Here is a 13,660-nt window from a genome sequence, read left to right as displayed (position 1 = left end):
CTTCTAGAGTGTCAATATGTTTGGAACTACGTACTTCTTTATCTTTTGATTGAATTCGTCAACATATGTGAGCTTTGTTGAGCCCTTAAGTGGTGAAGAAGGAAGATATGGTGATACTCACACAGCCTTCTCTGACCAAGTCCGGAGAAGGGTTGCGACGGCATAGCACAGCCCGCCAGCCGCTGAATTGAATGGGTATGCAATATGCAATGTAGCACAATTGAAAATGTATGCTGGATTCATCGCAGAAAAATAGGGGAATTTATACTATATCTCTATTTGGAACATCATTGCCGGCGCAATTATGTCTTTTTACTTTTATTTTTGAGTTAAATACACGGGAGGTGTCTCGAATTGTCCTACACGGTCAGTTTGATGTCTAAAACTATAAAAACATAAAATTGATGCTTGAACTTGTTAGATCATGCAAATACGGTGCCTCCTTCCGTATCCGAACATAACGTCCAGCCCGCGTGGCGTGCTAGCGTGGCGGTGACCCACCTGTAAGTGGTTGAGAGCGGGAAAGTGCTGGGTACTCCGCGCGTGAGTTTTTTTTTACAGAAATCCCTTATGTTTATTTAATCACATAGGAAAGACCTCAAATACGAGAAATAACATGGAAAAAATCATCATGGTGGGATTTAAAACCTGGCACCTCCTGGTCTACTACGGCTTGATCTGTCCACTCGGCCAAAATATGCATTGCGTTCACCTCTTAGCTAGAAAGCTATATAAACACTTTTCACGTATCGCTCTGTAATTTTCCTAATGCGTTATCTATCTTTTTTTCCAAGTTATTGTTAATTTTCATGGGACGCAAATTTTCCATATAAAAAAATACTAAATGCAATTATTTTTCATTTTAGTTATTTTTTCTATTTTCATTATTGTGTACATTTAAGAGGTATATATGAACTTTTTCCAAAAATTTATGGGGATTGAAATAGTTCAACCTATGGGGATTGAAATAGTTCAACCTATATTAGAAATTATTGTGTAAATTTATGTATCATCATTCAGGACCACACGCGCACACTATTATTCTTAATCTTCATTGTATTTCTAAAATACCTAATTATTAATAAATTGACAACGTTGTATTTTGTAACCTATTCAACATGCATTAAAAAGTATTGTGTTGAGATTTTTAATACATTTATTCACAATGTTACAGAATAATTTTTGAATACACATCGAACTTTTTTTAAATACACATTTCCAATTTTTTAATTCAAGATGAACATTTAAAAATACATGTTATAATTTTTTAATACAGGTGAAACATTTTCCAATTGATGCTAAACATTTTTCAAATGCACTAACACTTTCTTTAAGTTTATGGAAGTTGTAATTTTTTTCTTGCATTTCTAGTTTTCAACGGTGAAAATAATATGAAAAATAGAAATAACGAAATTGAAAAAATGAAAATAAAACTTAAAAGTTGAGGTTTTCCTGCATGATTAAATAAAATATGAGGGAGTTTTTGTACAAAAAATTCCTCACGCTCGAGCCACCCAGCGCCTTCCCTGCTCTTAGCCATGGACAGGTGTCCCACTGCCATGCTGGCAACGCCACGCGGGCTGGACGTATGTCTGGATACGGATGGAGGCACCGTATTTGCATGCCTGAACAAGTCTGAGCACTAGTTTCGTGCATTTTGCAACTTTGGGTACTAAGGTGAGCGTGGATGACAAGTTGAAGCACCTCCAGTGTATTTGAACTCTTTTGAGTTAAAGAAGTCTTGCAGACAACGATGAACTGCCATGTTTGTCGTCAGTTATGTATCACCGATCCTTCTTTCCATTTGGCTCAAATATTTAAACTGGTTTCGTTTCCAAAAAAACATATTTAAACCGGTTTACCAAAAATGGGATAAAAACTTGTTTTCTATCAATAGTAGAAAAAGAGGCTTCCATACGCCCCCATTAGTCCCCAAAACAATCGAACCGCGACAAAAGGGGTCTTTAGTCGCGGTTCGGGAGGAGACCCGCGACCAACTATCTGGGCCCAGCGCGCTCGGTCGACAGCTGGCGGACGGGAGGGGCTTTAGTCGCGGTTGGCCTGGCCAACCGGGACTAAAGGTCCCCGAAGGCCTTTAGTCGCGGTTGGCCAGGCCAACCGGGACTAAAGGCCCATCCAGCTGGCGGACGGGAGGGGCTTTAGTCGCGGTTGGCCAGGCCAACCGGGACTAAAGGCCCATCCCTATATATAGGACTCAGCTCACTTCACTTCACTCAGCTCACTTCACAATTTTCAGAAGGGGGTGGTGGGTTTGCTTTTGGTTCCTCCTATGCACACAAGGTGTTCGATGAAATGCCCGAGAGCCTAAAACAAACATGATATGAAGTGTCCGAGCCACACTTGAGCTTTCTCATTTATTTTTCCTCCGCGATCGCGGTTAGCAACTTGAACCTTTCATGTGTCATTGATAAAATATGCATGTGTGTAGTTCATTGTTTAATTTGTATTATTTCTAGCTAGTTAGTTTAACAAATGCATGATGGTTAATTATATACTTTATATAATAATAATGCAGATGAATCGGCAATGGATGTACGGTCCCCGACTCTCCGGCGAGTTCACTACGGGTTTGAAAGATTTCCTCGTAGTGGCAAATGCGAACAAGCAGCAAGGTTTTATTATCTGTCCATGTGCTGTCTGTAAGAATCAGAAGGGTTACTCCTCCTCAAGAGACGTTCACATGCACCTGCTTCGGCACGGTTTCATGCGAAGCTATAATTGTTGGACCAAGCATGGAGAAAGAGGGGTTAGAATGGAAGAAGATGAAGAAGGGGATGATATCGATGACAACTATCATGATCATTTCGGTGATACTTTCATGGAGGATGATGCTGAAGGTGGGGAAGGGTTAGGTGAAGGTGAAGAAGAGGCACATGATGAGCCCGCTGATGATCTTGGTCGGACCATTGCTGATGCACGGAGACGCTGCGAAACTGACAAGGATAGGGAGAATTTGGATCGCATGTTAGAGGATCACAAAAAGTCGTTGTATCCAGGATGCGATAATAGTCTGAAAAAGCTGGGCTGCACACTGGATTTGCTAAAATGGAAGGCACAGGAAGGTGTAGGTGACTCATCATTTGAAAATTTGCTGAAAATGTTGAAGAATATGTTTCCGAAGAATAACGAGTTGCCCGCCAGTACGTACGAAGCAAAGAAGGTTGTCTGCCCTCTAGGTTTAGAGGTTCTGAAGATACATGCATGCATTAACGACTGCATCCTCTACCGCGGTGAATACGAGAATTTGAATGAATGCCCTGTATGCACTGCATTGCGTTATAAGATCAGAGGCGATGACCCTGGTGACGATGTTGAGGGCGAGAAACCCAGGAAGAGGGTTCCCGCCAAGGTGATGTGGTATGCTCCTATAATACCACGGTTGAAACGTCTGTTCATGAACAAAAAGCATGCCAAGTCGTTGCGATGGCACAAAGAGGACCGTAAGTCCGACGGGGAGTTGAGACACACCGCTGATGGAACGCAATGGAGAAAGATCGACAGAGTGTTCAAAGATTTTGCAGCTGACGCAAGGAACATAAGATTTGGTCTAAGTACTGATGGCATGAATCCTTTTGGCGAGCAGAGCTCCAGCCATAGCACCTGGCCCGTGACTCTATGCATCTACAACCTTCCTCCTTGGTTGTGCATGAAGCGGAAGTTCATTATGATGCCAGTGCTCATCCAAGGTCCAAAGCAACCCGGGAACGACATCGATGTGTACCTAAGGCCATTAGTTGATGAACTTTTACAGTTGTGGGCCAGACCTGGTGTACGTGTCTGGGATGAGCACAAAGGAGAGGAATTTGACCTACGAGCGTTGCTTTTTGTAACCATCAACGATTGGCCTGCTCTCAGTAACCTTTCGGGACAGACAAATAAGGGATACAATGCATGCACGCACTGCTTACATGAGACTGAAAGTGTACGTTTGGTTAATTGTAAGAAGAACGTGTACCTGGGTCATCGTCGATTTCTTCCCCGAAATCATAACGTAAGAAAGAAAGGCAAGCATTTCAACGGCAAGGCAGATCACCGGCCGAAGCCTGCGGAACGTACTGGTGCTGAGATATTTGATATGGTCAAGGATTTGAAAGTCATCTTTGGAAAGGGTCCTGGCGGACAATCAGTTCCGCGGGGAGTTGACGGGCACGCACCCATGTGGAAGAAGAAATCTATATTTTGGGAGCTAGAATATTGGAAAGTCCTAGATGTCCGCTCTGCAATCGACGTGATGCATGTTACGAAGAATATTTGCGTGAACCTGCTAAGCTTCTTGGGCGTGTATGGGAAGACAAATGATACAAAGGAAGCACGGCAGGACCAGCAACTTTTGAAAGACCCAGATGACCGGCATCCGGAATGGTTTCAAGGTCGTGCCAGCTACGCTCTTACCAAAGAAGAGAAGGTCATTTTTTTTGAATGCCTGAGCAGTATGAAGGTCCCGTCTGGCTTCTCGTCGAATATAAAGGGAATAATAAACATGGCGGAGAAAAAGTTCCAAAACCTGAAGTCTCACGACTGCCACGTGATTATGACGCAATTGCTTCCGATTGCTTTGAGGGGGCTCCTACCGGAAAATGTTCGAGTAGCCATTGTGAAGCTATGTGCATTCCTCAATGCAATCTCTCAGAAGGTAATCAATCCAGAAGATCTACCACGGTTACAGAACGATGTGGTCCAATGCCTTGTCAGTTTCGAGTTGGTGTTCCCACCATCCTTCTTCGATATTATGACGCACCTCCTGCTCCACCTAGTCGAAGAGATTTCCATTCTCGGTCCTGTATTTCTACACAATATGTTCCCCTTTGAGAGGTTCATGGGAGTATTAAAGAAATATGTTCGTAACCGTGCTAGGCCAGAAGGAAGCATCGTCAAGGGCTATGGAAATGAGGAGGTAATTGAGTTCTGTATTGACTATGTTCCTGACCTTAAGCCGATTGGTATTCCTCAATCGCGGCACGAGGGGAGACTAAGTGGAAAAGGCAAGATCGGAAGGAAATCCACGATATGTATGGACGGTCATTCTATGACTGAAGCACACCACACAGTTCTGCAAAATTCCAGCTTGGTGGCTCCGTACTTCGAGCAACACAAGAATATTTTACGCTCGGACAACCCGGGGAAGCCTGAATCCTGGATTAGAAAGGCCCACATGGAGACTTTCGGCAGTTGGTTGCGAAAACATTTAATGAATGACAATGATGATGTTGGAGATCAGCTGTACATGTTGGCCAAGAAACCATCTTCGACTATAACGATTTTCCAAGGGTACGAGATAAATGGGAATACATTTTATACCATCGCCCAAGATAAAAAGAGCACCAACCAAAACAGTGGTGTCCGCTTTGATGCAGCAACCGAGAATGGGCGAAAGGTCACATATTATGGTTACATAGAGGAGATATGGGAACTTGACTATGGACCCTCCTTTAAGGTCCCTTTGTTCCGGTGCAAATGGTTCAAGCTAACAGGAGGTGGGGTAAAGGTGGACGAGCAATACGGAATGACAATGGTGGATTTCAACAATCTTGGTTACCTTGACGAACCATTCGTCCTTGCCAAAGATGTCGCTCAGGTTTTTTATTTGAAGGACATGAGTAGCAAACCGAGGAAACGGAAAGATAAGAAAACGATCAGTACATCATGCGATGATCCAAAGCGCCACATTGTTCTTTCAGGGAAAAGAAATATCGTGGGAGTGGAGGACAAGACAGACATGTCAGAAGATTATAATATGTTTGGTGAAATTCCGCCCTTCAAAGTGAACACTGACCCAAGCATTAAGTTAAATGATGAGGATGCTCCATGGATACGGCACAATCGTAAGCAAGCAGGGACACAAGGGAAGAATTGATGTGTAATAATTTATTGTACCAAACTTTGTTGAATGGATCATGTGAATTTTTTTGATATATTATTTGTATTTTTAAGATTTTAAAATGAATTAGTTTTATTTTTCTGATTTTTTTGATATATATAATTGTATTTTTAAGATTTTTAAATGAATTAGTTTTATTTTTCTGATTTTTTGATACACTATTTGTATTTTTCAAGATTTTAAAATGAAATAGTTTTATTTTTCTGATTTTTTTGATATATAATTGTATTTTTAAGATTTTAAAATGAATTAGTTTTATTTTTCTGATTTTTTTGATATATAATTGTATTTTTAAGATTTTAAAATGAATTAGTTTTATTTTTCTGATTTTTTGATATATTATTTGTATTTTCAAGATTTTAAAATGAATTAGTTTTATTTTTCTGATTTTTTGATATATAATTGTATTTTTAAGATTTTAAAATGAATCAGTTTTATTTTTCTGATTTTTTTGATATATAATTGTATTTTTAAGATTTTAAAATGAATTAGTTTTATTTTTCTGATTTTTTTGATATATTATTTGTATTTTCAAGATTTTAAAATGAATTAGTTTTATTTTTCTGATTTTTTTGATATATAATTGTATTTTTAAGATTTTGAAATGAATTAGTTTTATTTTATATGAAAAAGGACCTTTAATCGCAGTTGGAGAGGCGGACCGCGACTAAATGTACCCTTTAGTCACGGTTGGTGTCCCCAACCGCGACTAAAGGCTCTTTCTGCGCGGGAACGAAAGCGGCGCCAAAAACCTTTAGTCACGGTTGGTGTCCCCAACCGCGACTAAAGGCTCTTTCTGCGCGGGAACGAAAGCGGCGCCAAAAACCTTTAGTCCCGGTTGGGGAGGCGGACCACGACTAAAGGTACCCTTTAGTCGCGGTTGGTGTGGCCAACCGCAACTAAAGGGTACCTTTAGTCGCGGTCCGCCTCCCCAACCGGGACTAAAGCTCTGTCTATATATACAGCACTTAGCAGTTTCCGCCACCTCCCATTCTCCTCTCGACGCCGAAGCCCTGCCCCGACGCCGATCGACGCCGAAGCCCTGCCCCGACGCCGACGCCCTGCCCCCAGTGAGCTCCGCCGCCCCCCACTTCCCCTGCCCTGCGCGCCGCCGCCCCCGCCCCCAGTGAGCGCCGCCGCCGCCCTGCCCTGCCCTGCCCCTGCCCACCGCCCGCCGCCCGCCGCCCCTGGCCCTGCCCCTGCCCGCCGCCCGCCGCCCCTGGCCCTGCCCCTGCCCGGCGCCCGCCGCCCGCTGCCCCTGCCTGCCGTCCTCCGCGCGCCTCCCGCCGCCGAAAAAGGAAGAAGAAAAGGAAAAAGAAAAGGAAGAAGAAAAGGAAGAAGAAAAGGAAAAAGAAAAGGAAGAAGAAAAGGAAGAAGAAAAGGAAAAAGAAAAGGAAGAAGAAAAGGAAGAATAAAAGGAAAAAGAAAAGGAAGAAGAAAAGGAAAAAGAAAAGGAAGAAGAAAAGGAAAAAGAAGAAGAAAAGGAAAAAACAAAATAAGAAAAGGAAGAAGAAAAGGAAGAAGAAAAGGAGTGCTCAATAATCTTATTTTTTAATTCCTCCTCCTCTATGTCCCCTTAATCTTATTTTTTAATTCCTGTATACTTAAAGAATTTTTACTACATGCAGGAGTGACATATGGCGGACGATAGAGCCGAGCCGCTTAGGGATCTGGAGGCTGAACGTTATTTAATGGGCATCATCAACAACGAGATTCCTTATGTGCCGGGCTCAAAATATGAGCAAGAAGAGGATGTAGTCTCTTCTTTTCTGAACCTTGACGGTGATCAAGAAGGCGATAATCAAGAAGGTGAAGGAACGGACATTGTCGACGGAGGTCAACCGTCAACAAACGACGATCTCGAATTGCAAGTAGCAACCACCTCCGACGAGGTATATATATACATTGAGCCTCTCGTGATACAAACTTACTAAAATGTGAATACATATGTATTAACGCGCGCGACTCTCTTTCTTTTTTTAGCCCTCGGCCGGATCGAGTACGACAAAGCGTGGCAAATCCAAGGCGATGAAAACAGGAGAAACATATGCCATTGAGTTTGTCAGTGAAACCGGCAAGCCCCTAAAGCACACCTCAAAGTTTATCAACCAATGCGGAGTCGTTGTTAGAGACAACGTCCCGATCACCGTCCAGGAATGGAAGGAGCCAAAGAAGGCACGTCTTGGTTTCAGTTTTGTCGACAAGAGAACGAAAAAGGATTGCTGGAGAAAGCTTATGGAACATTTCATTCTACCTCCGGAATACAACAAAGTCGATGAATTCGGTAATGAGGTTCCGGGTGGACGTGAGAGGAGGAGGCTAGTTAAAGAGTTCGCTCTTCAGAAGATGGGCGAAGCATTCCGGAACTTCAAGAAATTTTTTACCCGTGACTATGTCAACAAGGGCAAGACTCCGGATTTCAATGAACAACATGAGAAACTGAAAGATGATTGGCCAGAATTTGTGAGGCAAAAGCAATCGGAGCATTTCAAGGAAATATCGAAAAAAATAAGGATAATGCGAGTAAGAAAAAGTTCCATCATATTATGGGGCCAGGAGTATACCGCCTTTCGGAGCCTAGGTGGCAGAAGATGGAGGAGGACCTAAGGGTGCGAGGAATCCCTCTAGGTACAGAGGGATGGGACCCAAGGGCCAAAAGCTGGTGGTACGGGCATGGGGGATCGCTAGACCCGGAGACAGGGGTGTGTGTTCACAGGAAGAAAAAGTTTGCTCCCACCCAAGCCCTTATTGACGCAATGACCCAAGCTCAAGAGGGCTTGATCAAGGTCAACAGAGAGAAAGACGCACTGACAACAGCCCTCGGGAATGATGAACACGGAGGACGTGTACGAGGCAAAGGCAAAGTTCCGTGGAAAGTAGGGTTTTCCCAGGACAATGACCCGTACTGTTACAGAAGCCGTAAGAGAAAGACGGACCGGGATGCAGATCTTATGGCGAAGTTTGCATCGGAACTCCATGAGTTGAAGCAGACCGTGCATGAACTAGTAAAAGAAAAATCGGCTGCAGGGCCGCATGAAGATCATGAAGCGGATCGCGGAAGCCAGCAGCGGAGAAGCAGCGTGGCTTCCACGGATGCCCCGCCTGGTGCTAGTGCACCGATGATCGAGATTCGTGCACCGGAGCCTCACTACCCCGTGGATGATGTAAAGGAGATGAAAGAATGTGATCTGCATTATCCCGTGGGGAACGTTTCCACGAAGGTAGCTAGCGGCAGTGCTTTACCCTGTACACCTGGAGCACTCCACCACAACAACCCCATTGCATATGGCTATGCTCGTGTCACGGTGGAAGACATAGTCCAAGGGTTTGAGGACCTGGAGATTGACAAACCTACACCCGAAGGGGAGAGAAGACTTGGAGATGTCAAGCGCCAGATCATTCTATGGAAAAAGAAGTACATAGTGTTTCCAGGCGAGGCGCCAAGGCTAGCAAGTCCACCCCCCTCCGATGGTGGTGGTGGTGGTGGTGGTGGCGGTGGTGGCGGTGGTGGTGGTCGTGGTGGTTCACCTACACCTCCTTCACGCCATTCGACGCCGTCCCCCGATCCACAACCTCCGGCGGGTACGACGCCCCCCAATCCTCCTCCGGCGGGTACGACGCCCCCCAATCCACCTCCGGCGAAGAAGCAGAAGCAGGCGGACAGCAAGGAAACCCGCTCCTGGACTATTAACCCGGACCCTTATGTACCTAAGACCACAAGGGTACCGGATCCATCACTGAAGCCTCTCCTCCCAAGGCCTTGGGAACTTAGTGAAGCTGAAACCAAATTGGCCGCGTCTGCTGATTATGAGAAATGGAAGGCGGATATGAAGGCGATAAAAGAGCCTGAGCCCAAGCAAGTATTCACTGAGAAGCAAAAGAAGTGGGCTAAGGATTTTTTGACGACACCGTCCCAAGCCGAGCTGAATATGCCTGACGACTATGGACATGAACTTCGTAGGCAAGCAAAAATATTGAAGGAGGAGAAAGAAGAACGTAAAAAAAGCGGGAAACAAGTTGACCAGCTCGGGATGCAGAAGAAACAATCGATCCCCCCGCTCATAGTGAAAGCCGGTCCGGAAGAGGACCCCGAGATCATAGCAGCTGCGGCAGCACTTGGATTGACTGTAGCGAGTGCCATGAAACAAGCGTCCGAGATGGGTTTGACTCTTCGTGCCTTCTTAGGCCTTGAGGATGCGCCAGTATGTGAGATAGCATTACAATATGTGCGGAATGGGCCTCTCGTCGAGCCTGCACGGGAAAAGAGTCTACCACCACAAATGCGAAATCTGCTACGTTGGTACAAGCAATTCATAACATGGGCCGGCAAAGAATATGTTTATGCGGATGTTACAGAGGAGCATCACACCAAACGGTACTCTGTACAAGTTCATATGAGTGAATTGTTCCAGCTGTTCAATCTGCGCGACCTCGACAAATCTATGCTGAGTTGCTACGTTCTGTAAGTGATTTATTTCTACCTCATCTCGTTCTTCATTGCCTGCACTATATATATATATATATATATATATATTGTCCTAACTATATTGTTGCGTACGCTATTATGCATATTGAAGATTTGGGAATGCAAAATAAGAAACATCCATGATGTTGGGTTCATTGACCCACATATCGTTAATGGACATGTGTTACAAAATCACCCTGAAGACGTGGAGAAAGACTTGTACAAGTTTCTTAGAAAGCATCAACTCAAAAGTCATATTCTATTTCCTTACCATTTTGGGTGAGTGTTTCTCTCTTGTGCCCATTCTCTTTTGTTTACTCCATGCATGGTATGTCTAATCGATGAGTTATGCATGACTGTGCATGTAACGTGTCCGCAGGTTCCACTGGATTCTGCTAAATATTGAACTTCACACCTCCAGAGTTCTAATCATGGACTCTATGGATTCGGATCCAAAGCGTTGGGCCGACATGAAAAAAATGCTGCAAAAGTAATTATTTTCAATCATTTGAGCTCTATATCGATCGGTCTCTTTCGTTCATTTCCTAATATCAAGTAACTAATAACTCCCTTGTTCATTTAATTTTCTTTGCCCTGTAGGGTTTGGAGACGGTTCTCAGAAGAAATTGTCGGTGAATTCAAACATGAGCTAGATTTTAGAAGGTTAGTTAATGTGGATAAGCAGCCACCGGGGACCAATCTATGTGGATACTATGTTTGTGAGAACATCCGGAGACACACCTCTGAGCGGAAGGCATCGGATAGCGTGCGGAACGCGACGGATAACTTGCGGAGGAGGCTTAGTCCAGAAGCTCGCTTCCGACCAATTCAAGAAGAATTAGCAGGATTTTTCATGAGGGAAGTCATCAATCCTAAAGGAGAACACTATACCGAGGACGAAGAAATTTATATGCATACCCGAGATTGAAACTTGTTCGAAGTTGTATATGGTCATCCATCCTAATTGTGTATGGAAACTTGTTCGAAATTGTATATGGTCACCCGAGATTGAATATATATTATATATTCCTCTTGAATTCTTCTTGTTTGAAATTTCATATGCATGTATATAATAGCGTAGAATATGTGTACTGAAACTTCATCAAAATTAAAATAAAACACAAAATAAAATATAAAAGAAATAAAACACTACAAATTAAAAAGAAACCAGGTTTAGGGGGGCTAAAACCCTAAACCTGCGGAGGAGGCCTTTAGTCCCGGTTAGCCACGAGAACCGGGACTAAAGGTCCTCCGCCCCGACGGACCCCTGGCGCCCACGTGGACGGGCCTTTAGTCCCGGTTAGCCACGAGAACCGGGACTAAAGCCTTTAGTCGCGGTTCGTAAGAGACGCGACTAAAGGGGGGTCTTTAGTCGCGCATATTTAGTGCCGGTTGCACAGCCGGGACTAAAGGCCTTTGCGAACCGGGACTAAAGGGCTTTTTTCTACCAGTGTATCCACTCAACGGTAAGATTTGCTATCAAAACAAGCACGTTGGGCTGACCACTACTAGTCTGGGAATATAAGCAGTTTCCCCTTGCCATTACCTACCTTAATTGCAGTCAATGAAGGGTGTTGTTGCTGGCCTTGTCATGGTGCTCAGTGCTCTCGCCGGTCTCCGGCCTGGCAAGACTACGAGAGCTGTGCCGGCGGTCTACGTGCTCGGGGATTCGTCTCTGGACGTGGGCAACAACAATTACCTGCCGGGGAACAGTGTCCCAAGGGCCAACAAGCCCTTCCATGGCGTCGACTTCCCTGGACCCGGAGGACCAAGGCCCACCGGAAGGTTCAGCAATGGCTACAATGTGGCCGACTTCATTGGTACGTCCGTCAATCGATCATATCATTTGTTGGTATAAAGCAAAGACATGTTAGTTGGTGATGTTACTCGTGGATGCAGCCAAGAATCTGGGGTTCGAGAGGAGCCCCCCGGCTTATCTGTCGCTGAAATCGCATCGTCGTCTGATCCGGACTGCTCTCCTCAGAGGCGTAAGCTATGCATCTGGAGGAGCTGGGATTCTCGATTCAACGGTAAGTACTACTGGCTATCCTTTGGAGGAGTACTAATTAATCCCTTGATTAATTGATTTATACGTACTTCCAAGCTATCCTTTGGCAACTTTCAATGTATTATCATTTGACTTGGCGTGCCCGTGCGTGTGGCCGGCCGGATGCAGGGCGCCGGAAACAACATCCCGTTGTCGAAGCAGGTCGAATACTTCCATTCGACAAGAGCGGCGATGGAGGCCAAGCTGGGCTCCGGCGTGGTGACCGACCTGCTCGCGGAATCCTTCTTCCTCATCGGCATCGGCAGCAACGACCTGATACAGTTCGTCACGGCGAAGAACAAGTCGGCGACACAGAGCGACGTGGCCGCGCTCTACGGCAGCCTCATCTCCAACTACTCCGCCACCATCACGGTAACTTGTAATTAAGCATGAGCGGGCATGAGCAACCTGCTAGTACAGTTATTTACCTCGTTGAACATCCATCGATGCTGCATTATCACTCCAGCTCTCGTAGGCGACAACATGTCAAGATCAGCCAGCTGCTACGTTAGGTATCAGTACATGCTTAATCATGGGCACCAACCATTTCTGATTTCCGATGCACAGGATCTGTACATGATGGGCGCGAGGAAGGTCGGCATCATCAACGCGGGCCTGTCTGGGTGTATCCCAATGGCCCGCGCGGACGACGCGACCGGCGCATGCAACGACGGCACAAACGAGCTCGCGGCCGGGTTCAATGGCGCCCTCGAGTCCTTCCTCGCCGACCTAGCGCCCAGGCTGCCGGGCCTGGCCTACTCCCTCGCCGACGGCTTCGCCCACAGGCAAGTCCTCATCGCCGACCCGCAGGCTGCAGGCTTCGTGAGCGCGACCAGCGCGTGCTGCGGGAGCGGGAGGCTCGGTGGGGAGGGCGATTGCCTGCCGACGTCGAACATCTGCCGCCACCGTGATGGCTACGTCTACTGGGACTGGGTGCATGCGACACAGCGGGCCGCTAAGATGGCCGCCGAGGCGTTCTTCCATGGCCCGGCGCAGTTTACCATGCCTCTTACTTTCAAGCAGCTGGCAGAGAAGAAAGGGGCCGACCTAATGGAACAATAAACATCCGGTGTTCTAGTATAATTTGCTCAGAGAGGACTTGGTTATGTCTCGGTCGGTATTATATTCGTATGATCTTGCATGAAGATCTGTGTAATTTCTTTTCTTTTTTCTTCTTATATACTATGAGACTGGCTATGTGCCAGTTGTCTGAACAAAATTGGGGATCATTCACTTTTTCACCGCCGCA

At 45.4% G+C, this 13,660-nt stretch overlaps 1 protein-coding gene across 1 annotated transcript; it reads left to right on the top strand.

The window, feature by feature from the left end:
* Positions 1-11,895: 11,895 nt before the first annotated feature.
* LOC123100584 (GDSL esterase/lipase At5g37690-like) lies at positions 11,896-13,660 on the top strand. The gene is made up of 4 exons (XM_044522492.1): positions 11,896-12,184; positions 12,264-12,394; positions 12,541-12,783; positions 12,979-13,660. The coding sequence occupies exons 1-4, from the start codon at positions 11,929-11,931 to the stop codon at positions 13,471-13,473; spliced, it is 1,125 nt and encodes a 374-aa protein (XP_044378427.1). The 5' UTR covers positions 11,896-11,928; the 3' UTR covers positions 13,474-13,660.

This window comes from Triticum aestivum, chromosome 4D, assembly GCF_018294505.1.
Source record: "Triticum aestivum cultivar Chinese Spring chromosome 4D, IWGSC CS RefSeq v2.1, whole genome shotgun sequence".
Classification (NCBI taxonomy): Eukaryota; Viridiplantae; Streptophyta; class Magnoliopsida; order Poales; family Poaceae; genus Triticum; species Triticum aestivum.
The sequence above is the reverse complement of the archived record's forward strand: the minus strand, read 5'-3'. Positions and strand labels throughout refer to the sequence as shown.

Bases quoted from the DNA above. Each gene is read 5' to 3' on its own strand.
- LOC123100584 (XM_044522492.1), top strand. From the start codon at position 11,929: ATGAAGGGTGTTGTTGCTGGCCTTGTCATGGTGCTCAGTGCTCTCGCC. The intron at 12,395-12,540 runs GTAAGTACTACT...GGCCGGATGCAG, and splicing joins CTGGGATTCTCGATTCAACG to GGCGCCGGAAACAACATCCC. The intron at 12,784-12,978 runs GTAACTTGTAAT...TCCGATGCACAG, and splicing joins ACTACTCCGCCACCATCACG to GATCTGTACATGATGGGCGC.